The 24,100-nt window shown below is 39.8% G+C and overlaps 1 protein-coding gene across 1 annotated transcript in view; it reads right to left on the bottom strand.

The window, feature by feature from the left end:
* PCNX1 (pecanex 1) overlaps nt 1-24,100 on the bottom strand; it is a 311,984-nt gene that overhangs the window by 69,530 nt on the left and 218,354 nt on the right. The window contains 5 exon segments of the mRNA XM_033952015.1: nt 859-1,009; nt 2,543-2,635; nt 6,388-6,453; nt 6,455-6,494; nt 18,800-18,909. Coding sequence (XP_033807906.1) covers nt 859-1,009; nt 2,543-2,635; nt 6,388-6,453; nt 6,455-6,494; nt 18,800-18,909 — 460 coding nt within the window.

Below are 24,100 nucleotides of genomic sequence, written 5' to 3'. Positions count from 1 at the left end.
TATTTCTATGTTTCTATAAGTTTCTTACATGAAGCGCCTCCTACTCCATGAGGCATGGATAAAGTCAATGTTGAGTCTTGTCTCTGAAGAGAGTCCGATGTTCCATGTTCTCTATGTGGCATTGGTGCACGTGGCATCGATACTGATGCCGGTGTTAATGCATGTTGAGCGTCGGGCCCTGAATCTCCCACAATGCTTGATGTTGATGCTGAACTGAAAAGTTCACACTAAATTTGTTGAGTTTTTGAATGGTCTTAGACACTTAGACTTAGACACTGAACATACTAATTGTGGGGGTCAAGGCCTGAAATGGTCGTTACATCGAGTGTATTTTTGAAGCCATTTGACATCCTCTGGCATGGAGGGAAAAATGGAGGGCTTGATGGCCCAGGGAACAAGAGTGGAAAGTATACCGAAAAACAATGACACTCCCTGGGTAGAAAAAGAGCCTCAGAATGACCCTTAGGCCAAAAATAAAAAATAAATTGACAGAAATGAACCAAAATCAAAGAAAATACTGGATAACAATAAAAATGAAGACTTCTGAAGAAAAGAATGATAAAACAATATTGGGAAGGCACAAAGGAAGACTTTAAAATTTAATGCACTGAGGAAGTCACAGATTCTGGCTTTGTGGAAAACTTAGACCTGATGGTGCTGGGAGCAGACATCGGGCAGGAAGGCACTGGCATTGCCTAAAAATTTTAAGTTGACAGTGCGCTTGGCAATGTCTGTACTGGGTTTCATGAATAACGTTAAACACATGTAAAAATATACCATCTGCTTGTCCTTGGAGAAAATATTTTGTAATTTTGAGCCACTTCTTTTAATACATGATTCAGTAAAATCACTACTTACTTCTAACTTCAAACTGGTAGTACTCTTTAGTTTTCAACAGTGGGTGAGAGAAACAGTGCCACGGAAGCTGTTTTCGGAACTGGGGCAGCACATAATGGGTTAAAAAGCCTACTGAGCCCACCAATGCATAGAGGACATAACTCAGGACAGGCTAAAATAAAAAGAAAACAAAATGTTACAATTATGCATCCTATAAATCAGCAAAAGCATAAGCTTCAGATAAGAGAATGGCACTAAAATGAAACAAACACTTTTACATTACTTTACAGTTTGTTCTTTAAAATGATATATCACCAATATTGTTTAAGAAATAAAATATGAAGGGCTATATTCTAAGAAGCTGAATACTGTGCTTTTCATAGTTTTCATCTTGGGAAAAAAATGGGTCATTTGATTTAAAATTTTTTTTTTAAAAAGTATGCATTGTATCATATAGCTGTGGCAGAAATAATCTGTTTCATCTTGTTGAATATGGCTTTGGATTTTTTAAGTCTAAGGTGAGTTATGCTTCAGGTGTAGCTGGTATTTCCGTGCTCTCAAGGACTTATTATCTTGGAGGCTTATTTACTAAAGGTTTCTTTCATTTTGTGTTTATGGGAAAACATTTAGGGATCCATTTTCTTTTTTTAAAAATATTTATTTCTCCAATTTCAAATTATATTTACAAGAACAAACTCTTGTTACAGTAATACAGCTTAAAGTATACAAGGAAAAATTTCATATAATATCATCACAATATTGAAAGAAAACAAAGTTTTTAAAGCTCCTTAGACTAGTGCTGCCCAATTCACGATTCGAATCGGTTCACCGATTCACTTTGGGTGAATCGATTCGAATCGATTTAAAATTTTAAAAAAAAAAATCGGCTTCCCGATTCGGCTGACCCTCCCCCCTCGCCCCCTAAAGCAGGAGCAGCAGCGCTGCTCTTGTTGGCCGGTCGCTGCCGCACCTGCTTTAGAGGGCGAGGGGGGAGGGTCAGTCGCGAAGTGCTGCTGTCCGGTTCCCCCCCTGGCATCTGCTTTTCTCCCCCTTGGCGTCTGGCGGCAGAGGAAACAGCTCCGAAGCTGTTTGCAAACATCGCTAACACTGCGATCTTCTGTGCAGGCTGCTCTTCAAAGGTAAACGGTGTGGGAAGGCCAGGGGGGAAGTCGGACACCAGTGGGAGGCCAGGGGGAACTCGCAGGCATTCCGGGTGGAGGTATGTGAGCAGTCCTTCGGTGTGGGGGGTGGGACAGGCCTTCAAACTAAAAGTTGCAGAAGTACCTATCCACATCTAAAAATTCCGGCACCTTCTACATTTTCTGCAGTTATCTTTTTTGTTCTGCCTGCTATACATGCACGTTTACACCTGCTTCAAGCACATGGACATTTGTGAACGAGCATTTCTGCACTATTGGGGATCAGTCTGAGAACCTGTTTTATAAAAAGGCACATAAGTGCATAGGCTGCATTTACAATATAAGTACTTTTTTTTTTTTTTTTAAAAGGGCACAAGTGCCTTAATCCATGGAGAGAAAAGTATCACTCTCTCTTTAAAAATGATTTTGCCCATTCATTAGGAAAGCAGTAATTATTGCATTTGGTTGGTTGGATAGTAAAAAGAGGTTTCCTGTAATCTAACTTTCCTCTTTTCCTCCCCCCAAGTGTGAAGACAAAATCCAAGATAATAATAATAGCACGTTACCTGAAGAACTGTAAACACTGTGCTAACATGTATAGCAAAATATAACACAGCAATCACAATGCACACTATCAGATCCGACTGTAATCGCTCATTCTATGGAATAAGAAAGAAAAAAGTATTTTAATAATTGACATGAAAAATACATGTTCCCATGTTATCTATACTGGTTATCTATACACATTTATAGAAATGACAAGGTACATTGTGTTCTAATCTTCTGAAGTTTACTACACCCCTAGCAGTAAGCTCCTCCCATCTACCTCTTGCATATTCAGAGGACATTATCACTTCCAAACACAAAATTTGATTCTGACAAAGCACAATGGAGATGGAACGAAAAGCATTTTAACCCCAACAATCTAATATCTACTGTTCTAGACTCCCATTCTGTTCCAGTTGTACTGCAGCAGAAGCCAGAATGCAACTTGAAACTAGTAGTCGGAACATTTTGCAGCACAGAGATAAGAAAAGCTTTTGAGCTCAGGTACTAGAAATTGTGAAACCTCTGAAAGTCCAGCTTATTTTCAGTAGTAAAATTGTTTCATTGACGGCGCTAAAAGCCATGCCAGGATGTGATCTCTCTGAAATGTTTATGGTCACATTGTGAGAGAAAGAAAATGGTTAACACACAGGACTAGGCAACCATGGTCCTTAAGGGCCACAACCCGGTTGTGTTTTCAAGAATGAATTTGAATGAAATCTATCCACATACAATGGAAGCAATATATGCAAATCAATCTCATGTATATTCATTGTGGAAATACTGAAAACTCAACCAGGTTGTGGCTCTTGAGGATTGTGGTTGCTCATCCCTGGATTAACATATGAAGCGATAACTCTGAATTGATAAGAACAATGAAAAAGCTCAATTTGTTCTGTTACTGCGTTGCACAGATTTTGACAGTTGATCAAAACTGAATGGATATTTTATTTTTTGTGTGTCACTCATTGCATGAAACATGGACACTATTGGAAAACATCCAAGTTTTTTTTAATTCTCAAGAGGTTAGGATTTATCAAAAAGGTTTATCTCCTGTATTTGCCTCTTGGAAAACACCTTCATAAAAAGAGAATATGGTTTTACCTTGCTAATATCTTTTCCAGGAGATAGGTAAGACATTCTAGACAAGTGGGTTATATCCCAATGGCTGCAAGCCATCTGCAGAAGGAATCCACTCTAGATTTTTTTCTTTGACCCTCCTGTACTTCACTGAGAGCTATACTGCCACCTGTAATTAGTACCCAAGCACAAAGAGCTCCACCGTTAGTATGTGAAGTAGGGTCACCAATGAGAACATTCTCAAGAATCAACTGTTCTGCTCAAAAAGGAAACATTAGAACAACAACCAACCAATAGCCAGTTTCTGATGCCCTATATGACTTTATGTGGGTCCTGGATAAGGTATCTGCATATTAGATCTCTGCTCGCAGATTGCTCTGGATTAGACAGTGGGCTGGTGAGTCCACCTCTAAGGCTACTCTCACTGGGAGGTAGGTGTGCTTAGTCACCTGCACAACCAAAAAGAGTCACTTTAGGCTAACCAAGAAGCTGCTGGTACTCCTTCGGTATAGGGTACAAATAGGACATATTCCTCACCTCCTTCTGGGGAATCCCATTGCTCCGAGATCAGAATGCTCATATCAGGATGCCAGGGAAAAGCAAAAGATTGAGCTTGAACTACACAAAGGAGAGATGAGGAGGCAGAAGGAGCTGACTAATTGACTAAATTCAACTCTTGCAAAGTCTCCAAATGAGATCAGGCAAAGCAGCAGACAAATAAACGCAGAACTGTGGGTTCATTCTCAGGTTCTAAAGTCAGAGAAGGATCCAAAGATCCAGCATACTGTCCCTCCTCTACAAAAAGAGCGCCCCTGGAAAACAAGGGGTCTGCAAGCTGATCATCATCATAAGCATCGCCCAAATCAGGGCCAGCTAACTCAGGAACAGTGGCTGAATGAGAAGAGGACATGCCTAAAGAGGCAAAACTGCTGAGAAACAAGTCCGATATGGAGCGGAACTGTGCAGGAGAAGCACAGCTATCTTGAAAGGAATGCCACAAGAATTTCATAAATTCTGAGAAGGCCTCCAGCCTCTGGGGGGTTGAGTCACCCTTAGATGACTTGACCTTGCGCTTCTTGGGCTGTGGGGTGTCTGCATCCTTTCACACAGAACCTTCAGCCTTGCCAAGCCCTGAAAAAAGAAATAACTGCCCATTTCGTCACCTGCTTAGACAGGGGAGAGGTTAAGAATGGCACTGTTGCTTCTTCCAGGGGGATATGCAGAAATTTCTAAAACTGTGAAATTCCCCCCCAATCCACCTCACTGTGGCCTGTGATGGAAATGTGCTGCAGCCTGCCTCAGCTCTCTTAAAGTAGCTGAAATCAGAAAATCACTACCTCATGCTGGGAATGTCTCTTTGATTATGATCTTCGGGCTGCTAGTCGGACATGGTGCCTGACTATACTGCCACCTCCATGGACCAATGGACATGCTAGTGAAAGGGTGGAGGCAAAAATGTAGCTGGTGTCCTGTGAGACACCACTGAGCCTCCAAAGGATGCCTAACAGCCTGCACTCGAACCCCTGCAAAAGAGAAGGTGAAGAAAAAGTGGGGAAAGCCCTGAGCTCCAAAGAAACAAATGCAAGCCGGTTAACAGGTAGCACCTGGGATCGTCCAGTCAGCTACAAACTGGAGTCTGTGTTTTCTCTACGCAGGCAGAGCTGAAGAAACGCTCTGAGCACAAAGAAAACCCTGAAAAGGGATGAAAAACACTGAAGAAAATAATATAATAAAAAAGGGAGAGCAGAACAGAAACACTCCATCAGAATCGCGTGCAGAAGGGAAAAACTACAGGTAGCAGTAGAGCTCTCAGTGAAATACAGGAGGGTCAGAGAAAAAATCCAGAGTGGATTCCTCTCCTGGCCACTGGGATATAACCCACTTGTCTAGAATGTCTCACTTACTGCACTTGAAATTAAGTTCAAGGTCTGGCATTTCATGCTGGAGGGATACCAGCCCATTAGTTGGGGCATTACCAACTAAGAAATGTGTATTTAAGAAAAAAATTGAAGCATTAGTGCTAGGGGCTCTTACATGGATAACATGCCAAATTTGTGACTATTTGCCTGTTTTCCATGGGAACATAGATTATAACAAGATGTTAAACATGCAGTAATAAAAAAATAAAAACCTTGGCTATCGCAATTTTAAAACACTGAGTACAGGAGCTAAACATCAGGGTGAGTACAAGAAAGTGGTGTTTAAAGCTGTACAGCATAATCTAAAAAGTATTGTATGTGCTGGAGGAAAAGCCTTTAAAAGTTATTTGCACCTGTGTTCCTATGAGATAATAGTAAACCTCTTTCCAGGTTTGGCAATGGCTTGATTTTGACATACTGGCCTCATTGACAATCAATGGGTTTAGAAACTCCCTTCAATAACTAGATAACACTATAAAAACTATTGCATAAAATTATTTTTTTGCCTTTAGATACTTTTGATTAATTTTGGTGAACAAGATATAATTGATATCATACAATCAGTGATTTTTGAAGAGGTTGGAAGCATTTCAATGATTTTTTATAGCAATTACTGTCAGAGTACAAAATACCTAATATCAGATATCAATCTCACATGATTAAGAAAATCTTTATTAATTAGTAATGAGTACATATTTAATATTTACATTAAAGCAATTTTTAGGATCTTCCATTTAAGAAATTCTTCATGAGACAAAGACAGTAATAGTCAGTAAAACCTTTTTGACCACCACTGTATAACTACACTATAAAGAAGTAGCTACCAATAATCCCCACCACACAACAACTATAGAAAACAAACTTACAACAGAATTCTTAAGCTTTTCAGGAAGAGGGTCTTTGACTTCTGAAAAAGGATCCTCTGGATTTTTTTTCTTCAGAGTTCGGAAAAACCTTTGATTGCACCAAAGAGCTAACATGGGAAGAAAGAAATCATGATTACTGTGCACTAATGTTTTCATACATAGTAATATGCATGCATAAAAAAGAAAAGAAGAACAGGACCATTTTGAAATGCTTTCTTATGTGCTGTTTAGTCAACAGGACCCACTGAATTGTTATAAAAAATTTGCATTTTACAGGTCATAAGGGAACAAAGCAATGATGAAGTGTGATGCTTGAAAAATTTCTGTTAACTGTTACAAATATTATGGCCCTCTATTACTAAGGTGCGCTAATCGATTTAGCGCGCGCTAAACATTAACGCGTGCATGTTAGTCTATGGACACGTTAGGAAAAGATGGGGGTATGTTACAGTTACAGAAATTGCAAGACATGCCAAAAGTTGTTTTTCTGATAATCTTAATTTTCAGAATAAATGTCAGTAGATAGCAACCAAGATAGCTTAAGGTAGTAATATAAACATGCCAAGCATTATGAATTCAACAATTTAACTTCTGGCACCTGATCCTGTGTTTTGGAAAAGAAGAGATAGAAAAAAGAACTCCCTGGAGAAAGGGCTGTGGAGGGAGGGAAAGAAGTTGGCTGGAGGGAGGGAAGATGAAAAAGACATGGGAGGCTCGTGAGAGGTAGGAGATAGGAAAGGCTGGATAGAAGCAGTTGAAGTGACTAAACAGAGGGTAGCACAAAAAAAAAATCACCATTCCAGAAAATAGACCAAATAAAAAATAATTAATTAAAACTTTAGATTGATAATAAGCAAAAATGCATTAGTTGCTTACTTGTAATAGGTGTTCTCTGCAGACATCAGGATGATGTATATACTAGAGTCTAGATGCACTAAAGATACTGACTGGATCGCTGTTGGTCAATTCTCTGGCAGATTCTCGAGCAGCAATCGATGCATTATCAAGTTTGCATGCAAATGTGACCAATCAATCGCTCAGTGAGCAATTGACACATGTGCAGAGCCCTAACAGCAGTGACAGGGGAAGCGGCCTCCTGTCACTGTTGTTAGGGCTACTTTTTATTTAATGGCAAAGATAATATGTGTGATATGTGATGCACAGGGGGGGCGGGGGCGGCGCAAGCACCTGATTAGTTCAGATGCCCGAGGCTCCTTCCAAGGGGTGGGGCCTTAGGCATCTGAACTAATCAGACCTTAGGCTCCTCCCTCTGTATCCAGGATACTTAGGGAAGAACCTAAAGCCATTCTTTTTAGGTTCGGGGGAGGACAGTGGCTTGGGGGTGCCTGGCACAGGGGGGTGGGTATGGCACAAGGGTGGTGTGCATGTGTCACGTTTGTCGGGGTTCATCGGGGAGGGCTGTCATCGGCGGTGGGGGACTTTTTTTCATTTTGGGACAGTCAGCTTTACCAATTGCTAAAACCCTATTTTTTGAAATAGCCAAATGATGTTAGTGCATCAATCGTTTGGCTACTATATACAGTGTTTTAGCTAATTTGCATGGCCGGTTCGGAAAATGGACGATCGAGTGGAAATACACGCAGTGGACCGTTTGTGCATAAAAGCGATCATTGCTAAAGCTGTGAAAACATTTTTAGCGGTGGTCGCTGATTTTAGTGCATCTAGCTCTAGGTAGTTTCTTCTTTGCAGGCTGCCTGCGCAGAACTGATCTCTCTAGCTTGATAGTCAAACAGTTCAATCAATGATTTGAGGGGCTGTCCTTCTGGCCTTGCTAACGTTGTCAGTGAGATCATAAGTTCAGTAAGTAACTGGCAAAGAATTGTAATCTTGAATATGCAGGATATGTAATAGAATGTCTTAATGAAGTCAATAGAATGGTGTGTATCTTTTATTTTTATATAGGGGATTGTGTGTGGGAAGGTGTCTGCATTATGATGAAGTCCTTGGAGAGCACATGTTTCAAAGTAGGCAACTATGCTTTCTCTGTGTCCACAGGAAAATGCAGACACTTGTGACCCCATTGCCCCAGGTACATTAGGTAGATTGTGAGCCCACCAGGACAGACAGGGAAAAATATTGAGTACCTGAATCAATTAATGTAAACCGTTCTGAGCTCCCTTGAGAGAATGGTATAGAAAATTGAATAAATAAAAAAAAATAAAAAACCTATGATGAGGGATGCTGATAATGAAATGAAGTAGTAGTTGCAACCCAGTCATGAAAAAAAAAAATAGGGCATTGGAAGTCATGGTTATGCAAATAGATTTTGGAGGACAGCTTGTCCAAATTTTGCATAATTTCTGAAAGCAGCATCAATACAGTAATGTCTAGTAAAAGCATTAGATGTGGACCACATGGCAACTTTCCAAATGTCCAAGAGAGGAATGTCCTGCAGATGAGTAGTAGAAGTGGATATGGCATGTAAAGCATATGCTCTGATTCTTGGAGAAGGATTAAGTTGTCCTTGTTGGTAGCAAAAAGGTATTCAGTCAGTTAACCACAATGATAGTATATTCTTTGAAACTGCAAGTCCCATTGTGTACAGATGACATGGAAGGAAAAGCAGGGAGAATTTTCTGCGCGTTTTTGCGTCGTCTAAATAGTACAAAAAAGCAGTCCTACAACGAAGACTATGCAGTGTTGCTTCTGTCTAGGGGAATGTGGCTTTGGAAAAAAATATAAGAAGAATGATGTCTTGATTTAGACGAAAATACAAGACTACCTTGGGTAGAAATTTAGGATGAGTATATAGAACTACATTCATAGGAAAAATAAATTCCATGTATAGGGAACAATGCACTAAGACTTGTATTTTTCCAATCCTACATGCTAAAGTGAGTGCGATGAAAAATAGTCTTCCAGCTGAGAAACCTTAATGATGTAGATAAAAGGAGTTCAAATACAGGTGGACATAATTGTGATAAAACAAGATTGAGGTCCTATGAAAGAGTTGGCAGTTGTGTAGGTGAGTGAAGATGAATTAGTCCTTTGAGAAAACATCTTATCAAGGGATCATAAGAAAGAGACTTTCCTCAGGAGACCATGTGGAAAGCAGTTATTACTGCAAGATGTACTCTTACAGGGGGAGGGGGGGAGAAGGAAAGGGAATGGGGCTTGTATACTGCCTTTTTGTGGTTATATATTCAAAGCGGTGGGCAAAGGAGGATTATGTAACTTGCCCAGGGTCACAAGGAGCAGCGCTGGGATTTGATCCAACCTCAGGGTGCTGAAAAGATGGTTTGAGACCCTGAATAGAAAAGATGGAGAAGATATTGTAATAAAGTTTGCACAGAGCAGTTGAGACTATCATATCTATGTGATGTACACCAAACTGATAATCTTTTTCTTTTTAAGGAATATGATTTTTGTGTTGAAGGTTTGTGGGCTACTTTAAGAATATCCTGAATTTGATTACAAGGAGAAAATTGGAAGCACTTGAAAACAATAGTCGCATTAATAATTTACGCTTAATTAACTTTCCAAAGGTTTCGTCAATTTCCCCAAGAGAAATGATAAAGCGCTACTTTCTGGAAATACTTAAAATTCCTGAGAATTCTTTACCACCATTGACAAGTGTGTATTATTTACCTACAGGATTCTCAGAAGAAAGAAGATCTTGGAAAACCTCAGGAAAGTTCTCTAGATGTTTCCGCTTTATTGGAACAATCAGATAGAGAAGTGGCTATTTTAGCTACTTTCTTACTATCTGTGGCTTTGGCTCCAGACAAAGATTGGATCCTTAAACTTTTCTTTAAAAATAGATTTAGAGACTTCCTTGGTTTCCATATTCAAATTTTTCCTGATGTCTCTAAGGAGACTCAAAATAGAAGAAGGGAATTTCTAATATTGAAACCAGGTGTGACTCAGATTGGGGGTTTATTTTTCCTTAGATACCCTTGTAAATGTGTAGTGAGTTATCATACTTTAAAATATGTGTTCTTTGAACCGGCTCATTTGACGGCTTTCCTCTCCATGAAGCGCCTTGAAAATGGAGAAATATCTATGTCCAAGTAATAATTTAGCTCTATTTCAGTATCAGATAATGTGTTTTCTTGCTTATTATTTTATATTTTAATCACTCCTATTCTCTAATCTTGGATCTTAATTTTGAGGACTAGTGTGTGATTGAATAGAGAGATATTTTCCTATTATACTTTGATTTATTTTTTGGATGGAAAGTAATTTAAATATTATGTTATCTTAATTACACTTTCTGTACAAGATGGTATGCTTGTTAAATAATGTGAAAATTTATAAATAAATAAAAAAAAGAATATCCTGAATTAAAGGAGAGAGATCTTGTATAATGGTCCTTTGAGCCTCCAGGAAGGAGGGCTAAAGCACTGAGATTGGTATAGAGAAGATGGCCTTCGTGCTGAGAAAGGAAAGACAGGTAAGATCCAAGGTGAATGGGATAGCTACTGCTAGAACTGAAAACCATGGGTACCTGGGTTGGGGAGACCAGTCTGGAGCTATAAGAATTATGCCTGCTGCATTTGGATGATCTTTTGAATTATCTTGTAAATGACTGGGGTTGGAGGGAAGGCATAAAGGTGATCTGTGGTATATGAGAGGGTGAATGCATCAATGGAGAGACTGTTTGTGGAGGGTATCCTGTAACAAAATAGGTGATACTGTTGATCTCTAAGGCAGTGGTTCCCAACTCTGTCCTGGAGGACTACCAGACCAGTCAGGTTTTCAGGATAGCCCTAATGAATATGCACGGAGAAGATCTGCATGCCTGGCACCTCCATTATATGCAGATCTCTCTCATGCATATTCATCAGGGCTATCCTGAAAACCCTGACCTGCCTGGTGGTCCTCCAGGACAGGGTTGGGAACCACTGCTCTAAGGAAAACAGAATCGCTAAGAAATATTTTGTTTTTGATTGATGTGGAGAGAGCCCACTCATAGGGTAGTAGCACCGTGCTCAGTTTGTCCATCAGAACATTGTGAATGCCGGAAGTGTAGGTAGCTTGGCTCAGAGGGAGGTGATCTCATGCCTTTTTGTTCAGATAAAACATGGTGATGATTTTGTGTGTGTAATAGGTTTTCACTAGTGCTGCCCAATTCAGGAAAAAAAAATTTCAATTCGATTCAACCTATTGAATCGAAATTTCGATTCGATTTTCCTGCCCAATTTGGTGTTTTTTGTTTTTTTTTACAAACATCCTGGTGGGTTTATTTTATAGCCTTTTCACCCCTTTTGCCCTCTCCTACCCACACTGGCGCTGTGGTGTAAACAAAATAAACAAACAAAAAAGACTTTGCCTCTCTTTGCTAAATCCTAGCTCACATTCGCGGTCTAACACCACCTCTGGCAGGATACACATTTCAAATCTGACATATTGTGATCACAAAACAGAAAATAAAATTATTTTTTCTACCTTTTGTTGTCTGGTCATTATTCAAATTATGTTAAAAATTAGAAGCATCATAAAATGAGATAAGAAGACTGTGACATCTTAAAAAGTGCTGTAAAGGAATAAAGCATATCAGTCAATAACTAACAAATAGTTAGTATAGCAGAAATGATATGCGGTTTTGAGGAGGCCTTAAAATAAGGAAAGGTGTGCAAATTAGCCAGACAAATTTCCTAAGTAAAAATGTAAGACAAACAGATGTAAAACAACAACAACAACAACTTATATATGTGTATGCTAAATAAAAACTAAGTGGGGATCCTGAATTAGCCCAAAAATTTTCTCTAAAAAATGTCATAAAAACATATCTAAGACCTGCATATACATTTGTTAAATAAACTGTCTCATGTAAAATATCATACATCTGCACAAAAGACCAAAGGGGGTTTGTGGGAAAAAACTACCCAATCCTCTATTGTAATAAAATGTAGAGCCGCTGATGTAAGACTGCATAAAGAGCAAAGAGCCAAACTAAACCAGAACCACTAGAAAACTAAAAATAGAACCTCTGCCCAGAGGCTATGATAAAACAAACAGGGAACGGGGCACGAAAACAAACGGGGCATGAATAGAGTAAAATGTAACACATACCTGATCAACCAAAGGGGAGTCTAAGAAAAACTGCCCGATCCTCTGTCGTAAATTATAGAAACGCGGTGACATGACATCGTGAAATATGCTAAAACTAAACTACAAGGCAACTAAAAATAAAAACTCTACCCAGAGGCTAGGAAAAAAAGGTGTGGGGAAGCTAAATCAATAAAGTCTCTGACATGAAAACAGCAGGGAAAAGAGGAATGCTGACAATGAGTTAAGAGGCAGCGGTCTCAAACTTTGCAAAGTGAAAGTAAAGGTGGTAAATACCACATAGAATTCAACGGAACAAAAACCAACTAGGAAGAACGGTCCATAAAAAGCTAAACTCAGCAGGTCAAAGCTAAAAGCCAGCAAAAACAAAATGAAGTAAAACCGACAGACTTACCGAAATGAAGATCAGTCAAAGTGCTATACGCAGATATGCAGTACAACTGGTTGTATGCGAGTGAAAAGCCCGGGAGGCCAAAGGGGAAGCCAGAGGACGCTGCAAAGAACACCTAAGCACTGCAACACTTCCCGACTAACCCTACCCCCTTGCCTCCTCTAGCAGGTACGGCAGTGGACAGCCAGCAAGAGGCAGCGCTGCCGCTCCTGCTTTAGGAGACCTGAAGGCATGAGGAGGAGGGTTGGTCACCGAATCGGTGAGGCCGATTTTTTGTAAAAATGAATCGATTCACCCAAAGTGAATCGGTTCGAATCGCAAATCGGCCAGCACTAGTTTTCACTATTATGACATGTTTGACTACTGTTATTGCAAGTTTAAACACCTCATAATGCCTGAAGTTAAAGAATATTGATGTGGAGTGTGTTCTCTGCATGTGTCCAGAGTCCTTGGGTGCAACAGTGGAGAAGGTGCACCCCCCTACCCTTTTAGGAAGGCATCCATCGTCAGTGTAGGGTATCTAAAAGGTGCACACACTATTAAAGTTTGCGGATGGTGCCATTTAATCCTTTTGTCATCTGTGGAGCAAGAATGATATGGCTGAGGGGTCGGTGGTATTGGTCTAACTCAGGGGTAGGGAACTCCGGTCCTCGACAGCCGTATTCCAGTTGGGTTTTAAGGATTTCCCCAATGAATATGCATGAGATATATGTGCATGCACTGCTTTCAATGCATATTCATTGGGGAAATCCTGAAAACCCGACTGGAATATGGCTCTCGAGGACCAGAGTTCCCTACCCCTGGTCTAACTGGAACTTTAGTTTCCATTTAATAGGTGGCATGTATAGCTTTGCAGTGGGGATGACTGCTTTTGTAATGTAATGTAATGTAATGTAATGTAATGTAATTTATTGTAATGTAATGTAATTTATTTCTTATATACCGCTACATCCGTTAGGTTCTAAGCGGTTTACAGAAAATATACATTAAGATTAGAAATAAGAAAGGTACTTGAAAAATTCCCTTACTGTCCCGAAGGCTCACAATCTAACTAAAGTACCTGGAGGGTAATAGAGAAGTGAAAAGTAGAGTTAGAGGAAAAATAAAAATAAAATAAACATTTTAACAAGACAGCATTGATCTAAATACTTTTGTACCCGACATGTGCATTACAGAGTTTCAGGAGTAATCTGGCTGAACATTGGTGTGTTAGGGATGTAAGATGTAAGATGTTGGATGGTATCACAAAGATCTTGAGGGAGTAAGACCTGAGCATGAGTCATATCCAATATAGATCTGATTAACTGAATGGATTTGTCTAGGGTAAGAATGGATTTCTCAGTGTTTCAGACAAAACGCAGGGACTGGAATGTAATCTTGGTGAAGTGCATCAAAATCAGTAATTTATGTTTTGATTTTGCAAAGACGAGTTAGTCATCTAAGTAACAAAGGACTCTTCCATTCTGAGAAAGGCAACTACAACTGCAAGACACTCGGGGGCCATTTCTGTATAGGACACCAATCTTGGTGGCCACCTAAGAAGTGGAGAGTCCTGCCGGCTCAGATGATAGGGGGAAAATACCCCTGCTGTGATCAGCTGAGCTGGCAGTGGCAGAGGCCCCTCCCAACACATACCCCCAAAATCAGCAGGAGGGATGCCCACTCCCTTCTGCCACTGGTTCTCCTGAAGCTCCGACAATCTTTCCCCCCATGACGAATGGCAGGAGGGACACCCACTCCCTTTGCTGCCAGCCCCTACCCCTGAAGCTCTGATGCCACCCCCATGACGAATGGTAGGAGAGATGCCCTCCCTCCTGCTGCCGGCCCACCTGACGCTAAACACTCTCCTCCCATCACGATTGGCAGGAGGGATGCCCACTTCCTCCTGCGAGCGGCCACTTTGATTCCCCAATCTCTTCTCCCACCGCCAACCCCCGCCCCCCCCCAAAAAAAATAACTTCAAGATTCCACCCCAGAACTCCTAAGCCCATCCCGACACCTACCCCTACCCCCCATACCTTTGTGAAGAAAAGCCAGCCGGAAGGATGCCTACTCTTCTGGCTAGTATGCGTGCCTCTTCAAAATGGTGGACCTTCCCCTTCCTGGTTCATCCTAGGATGCACTGGGGAGGGGCCTAAGGACCTGATTGGCTCAAATGCCTTAGGTCTCCTTCCCGGTGCAAACTGGGGTGCAATGGGCTTAGCCTAAGATGCCTAGAGCTGCTTAAACTCGCCGAAGGCCACTTCTGGAGAAACTACGCCCACACCTACAGTGTAAGCATCTTACCTCGGGGTATGTCTTAATTGGCTTCCAGATGGTGGTACGATACCTGCCACCACCGCCTACAATCGGGACGCCCATTTATAGAATCAGCCCCTTGGTAAATACTCTAGATGCCGAAGAAAGTCTCAAAAATACTAAAATGCATATACTAAAATACTAATATACTAAAAATGCATATTCTGGAAGGTGAAACAAGGGTACTACCAATGATGATGAATAGGGTACTACCAATGATGAGACCTAGAGTTGTAAGTCAACTGTTTTTGATAATCCAGAGCAAAATCATTGTTAAGTACAACATTCTGAATTTTTCTTTTTAATGTAGAGATTTAGTTTCCTAAGATCTAATATGGGACACAATCTGTCCAATTTATTTGGAATTAGAAAATAACTGAACAAAAGCCCTAATGGACACTTGTTATGGGAACTGGCTCTACTGCCTGAGTATGAAGGAGAGATTGAATTTCCTCCAATAGAATGCTGGGAATTTGAGAGAAGAGTGCTGCAAAGATGTGAGAGGGGAAAATATATTTTGAGAAATTTATTTTATAATTCTGTGTGACAATTTTTAGAACCCGTTTATCTGTGGTAATGTTATGCCATTCCTTTGAAAAGAAGTGAATGCAACCTCCTAGTGGAAAATTGTCAAAAACTGGGATTAGGTTTGGTCATGGCCGATGCTAAAGACTGGACCTCTCTCTCATGTGACCTCTGCCACTTGAAATATGTCTGAAGACTGAAGTGGCTGTTAGCATGTATATGCTTGATACAATTCATGGTAGGTAGACTGAGGAAAATACTGTGAATAGTAGATCTCTATGAAGAGGAATAAAATTTTCTCTAAGATGAAGGATCCGATGAAGGATTTGAAAGTTCTCTTAGAATGGAGCAGTTATTTTTAACCTGGGAAACCACATTTTTTATCTTGTTATCAAATAGATTATTGCCTTGAAAGGAAGGGCCAAATTCTTCAAACGGCATCCCCGAAGTTAGGTGGCGGTAGGCGTCCTACCACTGTCTAACAAAGCAATCAGGATGCACCATTCATAGGTGCCTGTCTCACGCCTTTAAAGGCACATAGGGATGCCTACAGAGGTGCACAGGAAAGCCTTTTAAAAAAAAAAATAAAATTATTTATTCAGTTTTAACTCTTGCAACAAGTGTACAATATTCAATCAGATAATGCGTACAAATCGCTTAACATTCTAACAATTATTGTCAAATGCATATAAAAAAGACCCCTCCCCCACCCATTAAATCACATAACATACCTCCCCATCCCCACATTAAATATAGTCCTATGTAATAAAAAGGTGTCCAAGGTGTCTAATCATTAGAATATGCAATCAATGGCCCCCAAATCTTTTTGATTAAAAAGACACGATTCTGGACACAGCGCCTGCCAGTGATTGACATGTGGCAGGCGCCCATTTTGCAGGCATTATCCACAGCAGGCACAGCTTCCAGAATCAGACCTGAAGTGTCTGCCAGAGATCATGAAGGTTATTGTGCAATACAGATGCTTGAAAGCCAAGCAATTAATCTGGCAGCTATGGAAAAATCTGATATTCTTGATGTGGTATCATAAATATCACAGATATTCTTTATAAGATAGAATGTAATTTCCCCTAAAATGCTTAAAAGAGAAGAAACCGATTCTAGCAGAGTGGAAGAAATAGAATTCATGGTTTTGTATAACTTGGAATGTTGATAGTGCAAAATTTATAACTGATGCACAGCAATTCTAAAGGTAGCATTGTACTAAGAGAAATCATTTCTGCATACAATGCCCAGGACTTTGGGATCTTTCCCAGGATTAAAGAAAGCATTGGATTTGACAGTTTTGAATTTACTGAGTTCTGCTTCTAAGACCACTGAGTGGTGGGCCAGCTGTGAGTTATTGTGTCCTAGTGCAGTCTGTAATTTATATTTAGCATCAAGTCACATAGAAACAGGCTGCAGATCATGGGTTTTTCCAAATCTTTGAATGAAAACCCTTTAACATTGAATGAATAGGCACAGCTATTGGATCTGTAAGCATATCAACTGCATTCATGATAGTTTCAAAATCTTTTTTACTTGCAGAAGTGGTTTTGGCTTCCAGTGCAAGCTCTTAAAATTTCCTGAATGAACTTGCTATAGTTGATACCTTCCACAGTCATATTTTGTTTGACTGGTTCTATGTCAGCCTGTAGGTCTGTGCTGACAGAAAAGGTGGACTGGCAAGAGTAAGGTCCACATGCTGAGGCTCACTGGTACTCAGGAAGAGCCCATATGGTCAGTGTTTAGAGTGGTACCAGAACGTAATCTTTCTGATACCATTATTAGACCCTTTGGTTCAGCATATACTGATATTTCCATCGAGTTTTGTGATAAAATTTGCTTTTCCATTCCTTCTGTGAGAGGACAGCATTTGTTGTGCAGTGCGGAAAAGAAAGAACTAATGATCTTGTGGACATCAGCAAGGTGGAAAGGATAGCCCTGCACATCATTGGACAATCAAGCTAGAGAGAATGGCTCCAGGCAAGCAGCCTGTAAAGAGGTAACTACCAAGTGTGTCTGCATTATCCTGTGGATACAGAGAAATAAATTTACCCAGACTCCTGAAATATTTTGCTTAACAGCCAAGTTACCTAACTAATTTTCCCCTCCTGGTTAAAGGTACATGAATAGAACGTTACAATACTTTCTGGAATCAGCAAACCTTCCCAGGCTGTTTTACATCTCTTTTTAGAACAGCACCAACTTTGATACAACACTAATAATGTGCTAAACTTATAACTCTTGCTAAAAAAACAGTCATTTAGATTCTCACTTCACTTTACAATTGAAGCTTACTTCCACTTCTGTTATCAAGCTCAGACAGATTTAAAGGGTAGCTATGACCTATCACTGCTTAATCATCTCATGATGGTACCCACAAACCTACTTGGGCATCATCGATAGTTTATGTCACTAAGTCTGAACAGACAATGTGGCCTACATCAAGATAAGACTGTACAAAGACTAATGTTTGTGAAGCTTGCCTAGCTCCTCTGCACAATTGCTGGCTAAGAATAACTGGATACTATTCATGCTGAAACAAGACTACCTGAAATATGTTTTTGTATACCCCATTTTCAATCAGAAAAACATCCAGATTGAAAATGTCCGAATCTTGACCATCTGGATGTGTGCAGGGCAAGAATAGTAATAGACTGGCCACATAAACCTTAGAGGGCACTCCTGTGAATGTCACATAAAGGGTACCAGCTATATATCTCACCATAACCCCCTCATAAATTAGGGTGAGCCCCCCCTCAAAAAACACCCCCAAATCCTACTATACCCTCCTGTGTACCATCCCAATAGCACTTATGCTGCAGGTGGCATCTATATGGCAGGGTTTGGGTGGGCTCACATGTTCTACCATAAAAGTAGTGATTAGAGTGGCTTATGGGCCTAGGTTCTCCTTTTTTATATAACTTTCAATCCTTAACCCTACTCCTCCGACCTCCAAACCAGCCCGCTGATTAACCGCTCCCCTTAACTGTATCCATGACATCCTGTTTGTTTGTCTTGCCTGTTTATACTGTTTTCTTACTCTTTGTGACTCTGTGCAGTGCTGCGTGCATCTGGTAGCGCTATAGAAATAATTAATAGTAGAAGTACTTTTCTTCATGAACCCATCATCTCAAAATGCTCTTCTTTCTCTAAATCACTTACATGAGCACAGAGGGATCGCTGCTCTGTCTGCTGAGATGGTAGGATACCGCCACTAACAGACCACAAAAAATTGAAAAGAGAACTGGAACATGTTGGGCGTCCCACGGATCCTGAACAAAAAGGGATTCAATAGAATAAATCAGTTTTACAGTAGAATATTAACTATGATTATGTTACTTTTTTGTGCCTTACTTGGGTTCAATCAAAACGATGCTAATCAGGCACAAATACTGATTTAAACATCAAACAAAATTCTTATACAACTATGCTCAACAAATACAGCTTTTAACAATATTGGGACAAGGGAAAGAACATACAATCCTCAAAGCTAACAAAATGTGAACTCCAGTAACCTGATGTGCTATGGGCATAAATACAAGGACTGATAAGTGACAGCATGAAAATATTAAAGACCAGTGAACAGGGGTTTCATCTGCTATGGTTTAGCATATTTAGCATATTATCATCAATTCTTATAATAAATATGTTGAAACACAGACATAGTTATGTGACATCTAAATGATATCAAATCAAAAACTAATACAACAAGCAGATAAGAAAAATAATCAAATATGAATCTCTTATATAAAGGATTACTTCCTCCCAGCAGAAGTTTTAATATAGATTCAAAATTATAATTAAACTTTACATAAGGTAAAATTTGGATTGTTAAATTTCCTTTCAAATCAGTTAACATCAGGGGTGGCTAAGTCAGGTCTTCAGGATTTCCCCAACAATTATGCTTGAGATCTATTTGCATAAAATGCAAGCATGTAAATAGATCTCATGATATTCTTTGAGGAAATCCTGAAAACCTGACTGGACTGTGGCCCTCAAGGGTTGAGCCTGGATACCCCTGGTAAAAGACAATCTAGTTATACCCCCCTATCAGCAGGTAGAGCCAGACATAACAAATCTCCAGCCTCTGATAAATTCAGAATATAGTAGCATTGGGCAGCCAGTAGTCAACTGTCAAAGCATACCCTTACAATTGCAACTAAACCCTCAAAATCCAAGTAACCACTTCTATTTTATTTTTTTTTAATTCAAGGCTTCTCTTTCTAGACCTGGCAGACTAAAAATGTGTGGCTCTTCTTCAACACTGCACTGGTTCCCCCTTTCACCAGGCCCAGACTAGCACAAGCACACCCTACTTCTACTACTAAGACTTCCCAGGTGGGCCCTGAAATGATCTGGCAGGATTCAAGGAAAGTTATGTCTACATTTCACCTTTCTTTAAATCCTAAGAGCATAAGAACATCCATATTGGACCATACCAATGGTCCATCTTGCCAGTATCTGTTTCTAATAGTGGCCAATCCAGGTCACAAATACTTGACAGAAACCCAAATAGTAGCAACATTCCATGCTATCAATCCCAGGGCAAGAAGCAGTTTCCCCCACCATGTCTATTTCAATAGCAGACTATGGACCTTTCCTCCAGAAACTTGTCCAACTGTCGATGGAGTGGCAATGACCACTTCCGAATAACCTTTCCTAACTATGGCTGCCTGCTCAAGAGCCATGCCATGTTCTGGTTCTCCATGAAACCTGACCTTGATACAGAAGACCCATGTGGACTGATAATCGGAGATTCTTGTCCTTCTGCAGATAAATCAAGTCTGCGCGGGACAGTAGAGAGTCTTGAAGAGGATGCCCAAGAGCCTTTGCCCAAGGAACCACCTCTATTGTCGCTGCCATTGACCCCAAAACCTGAAGGTAATGCCATGCAGAAGGAACTGGCCTCTGCAGGAGGTCCAATATCTGTTTTGTAAGCTTCTATCCGCATGGCTCTGGAAGAAAGACACAGCCCAATGGGAACCAAATGGTTTTTAAAAAAAAATTAACTATCCATCCCAGGTCCTGAAAAAGCTGGAACACACACATCACTGCTTGCTCTCTTTCTACCCTGGATTGTGCTCTCATCAGCCAATCAGCCAATTATGGGTGCACCTGTACCCCTGCCTTGCGGAGCTAAGCGGCAACTGCCACAATCACCTTGCCACAATAACCAAACATATAGCCTCTATTCAGAAATGAAGCACTTTCAGTGCCACATTGACAGACTTGAGATCTAGGACAATCTTTTTCATTTTATCAAATTCTCTTACAAAACTGGATGAAGATCTTCTCCCATCTTCAGAACAATTTGCATCTTACTTAAAGATGAAAATTTCAAATCTGCAAAAACCGATTTCTATTGATGCGTCTTCTTTAATTTCTTAGTTAGTAAGAGGAATTCTAAATCAGGATTGGAAACTTGGAGTTCCTTTTCTATTCCTTCAGTCATACAATTCTCAAAAATCATTTCTCAAATTAATTTCTACTACATAATTTTCTGATCCTCTTCCATCAAACTGGCTGAAAATTGAAAGACATGGACTCATGTCTTTAGCATTTCATCTAGTTAATCTTAGCCTCTCTTCTGGTATCATCCCCTCAATTTGGAAAATTGCAAATGTATCACCAGTTTCTAAAAATTCATCAACCATTACTTACCTTCCTGAATATTTTTGCCCAACTTCTAATCTCTGTATTCTAAATTTACAGAAAAGATTGTCTTTCAGCAACTATTGGATTTTATTGACAAGAAATTTATTTTACATCCTCGGCAAATGGGATTCCGAACAAATCAGAGCAAAGAAACTACTACTGCTGCTCTAAATAGTGAATTACATTCTTATTTGGATGCTGGTAAAATTGTGTTATTAGTCTCTCTTAACCTTTCTGCCACTTTTGATTTGGTTAATCATTCATTATTAATCTGTCAGTTAATTACATTGGGAATCGATGGTACAGTCTTATCATGGTTTAAATTGTATCTCACTGATAGAAAATTCTGAGTTTTAACCTCATTTATTCCTCATCTTCATCCACTTGGATTGTGGAGTACCGCAAGGATCAATCCTATCCCCTCTACTAGTTAATATTTTTTTTTAAGTCCACTTACAACTTCAGATTTTCATATCAAGGCATTTATTTATGTTGATGACATATTATTGACCTTTGCTGTTTCACCATTCAATATTGACCTTTCATTACATTACATTTGTGACTTTTATTCCGCCATTACCTTGCGGTTCAAGGCGGATTACATTAGAGGTTATCTGGACAGTTCCGGAAGAGATTACTTAGTTGAGCAGTTTACTTTGGGGGATTAAGATACTTTCTGTGGAGTTAGTTTGTCTTGATGGATTTCTTGAATAGTAGGGTTTTAATTTCTTTTCTGAAGGTTTTGTAGTTATCAGTAGATTGGATAATTGGTGGTCAAGTTTCGCTGCCTGCGTGGCCAGTAGGCCATTGTATATTTTTTTGCATTTGACACCTCTGATTGGGAGGTGTGCATGAATGGTGTTTGGGTTCTCCTTTCACCATTGCAAAGTTGTATTGATGCAATATCGATTTGGTTCAAAGCTCATGGGATGATTCTTAATCCTTCAAAAACAACAGTTTGTTGGATTGGTGGACTATTATCTCCTTGGAATTATCTCTGTTTGGAATTTATTTGCAGCCTGTCAATTCATTTTGTTACTTGGGAGTAGTCTTTGATTCAGCACATAAGCAATGCCTCCGCTGGGTCAGACCTGGGGTCCATCGTGCCCAGCAGCCCGCTCATGTGGCGGCCCAACAGGTCCAGGACCTGTGCAGTATTCCTCTATCTATACCCTTCTATCCCCTTTTTCAGCACTTTCCTTTGATTTTCATATTTCCCAGGTACTAAAGAAAAGTTATTATTGGCTACATAGAATTAGATCTATAAATTCTATTCTAGATTTTGAAGCACAACACATGTTCATTCATGCATTTGTAATATCCAGAATAGATTATTGCAGTTCAATATATTGTGGGATTTCCTCATCTAATCTATGTTGTCTTCAAATTCTTCAGAAGTCAGCAGCATGATTACTCTGTAAAGCGAAACTAAATGACCAATGTTACTCCGCATTTGATTCATTTAAAATTCTCTGTGTGGGTGGAAGCTTCTCCTCTAACGCAACCGGAAGTTGCGTCAGAGGAGAAGCTTCTGCCCACATACGCACGTAATGCACGTAGGCTCCGGCAGCTTTCAACAAGTACTCTGAAACCTTAAAATGTGCAGCAAAGGTAAGGGGGAGGGAGGGAGATAGATTCGTAGAAAGGAGGGAGGGGGCCGCGCACCTTTCCCCCTTCCACTGTTTTGGCGGATTACCCGCGGCTAGTCGTGGGTAACATCCACCGTGTCATTCTCTACCCCTGAGCTCTAAAAATATTAAAGCAGGCTGGCAAGATGGGTATCTTTGAAGATTAATCCTGCTAGCTGCAGATTTCGGCTCAGTGAGTCTGCCTCTTCTCCAAGGCAGAAGTCCCAGATTAAAGAGAACCTCTGAACACCCAGCCTCAAAAATCAGATCCAAAAACAAAACTCAAAAAACGCCCCCAGAGATCAGAAAAATGCCTTCTCAACTTGTGTGCAAAAGAGAAAACTGAAGGAGCACGGGTCAGCCCACTGGGAAGGAGGAAAAGTTGAAAGATGTATGATATCCTTTTGCAATCAACTTGTGGGTTCAGGGACATAACCCCTAGCGTTCAGGACTACTAGACACATTGCACTAGATATCATACTGAACTCCCCTCTGGGACATATTAGCAATCCATAAATTCTAATGTAATGTAAGTGTTCCAGATAAATCTGCTACCTCTTATTGCAGAATCTTGAAAAATCTTCTATATGAAAAACACGACTTTGACTGTGTCTTTTTTATGCAAATTTTCAGTATATAGAAACTGGCTTTCAAAAGATAAAACACAACTATGCATTTGATCACAAAAAATTTACTTTCATAAAGCCTTTGACAAAGCATATCCAATAAAATGCTCTTATCAAGTTTCAAGTTTATTAAATTTTTTGTTATGTACGCAATATCAAAAGCTTCAAAGCGTATAACATTTTAAAAATGGGGGGTAGAACAAAACTCTTTAACATAATTACAATCAAATTCTATCCATTCTAATACATAACTGGTACGGAAGGTGAAAGGGATGAACTACAATCTTTAAAGAGAGAAAGAAAACATTTAACGGGGAACACATTTGGTAGGTAACACAAAAGGAGAGAAAAAAGAAAAAAAAAAAAAAAAGAAGAGAAAAGATGACTATAATCTATACAGAAATCTAATTTAGATCTAAGAAGTTTGGTGATTTGTGAAATTTTGTTGTCTATTTTTCAAAAGCATCCTTGAACAAAAAACTTTAAGGAACGCTTGAATTTTTCTAAAGAAGATTCATTACGAATATAAATTGGTAAATTGTTCCAAAGCTGGG

The sequence above is a fragment of the Geotrypetes seraphini genome, chromosome 7 (genome assembly GCF_902459505.1).
Source record: "Geotrypetes seraphini chromosome 7, aGeoSer1.1, whole genome shotgun sequence".
In the NCBI taxonomy this organism is placed as follows: Eukaryota; Metazoa; Chordata; class Amphibia; order Gymnophiona; family Dermophiidae; genus Geotrypetes; species Geotrypetes seraphini.
The sequence above is the reverse complement of the archived record's forward strand: the minus strand, read 5'-3'. Positions and strand labels throughout refer to the sequence as shown.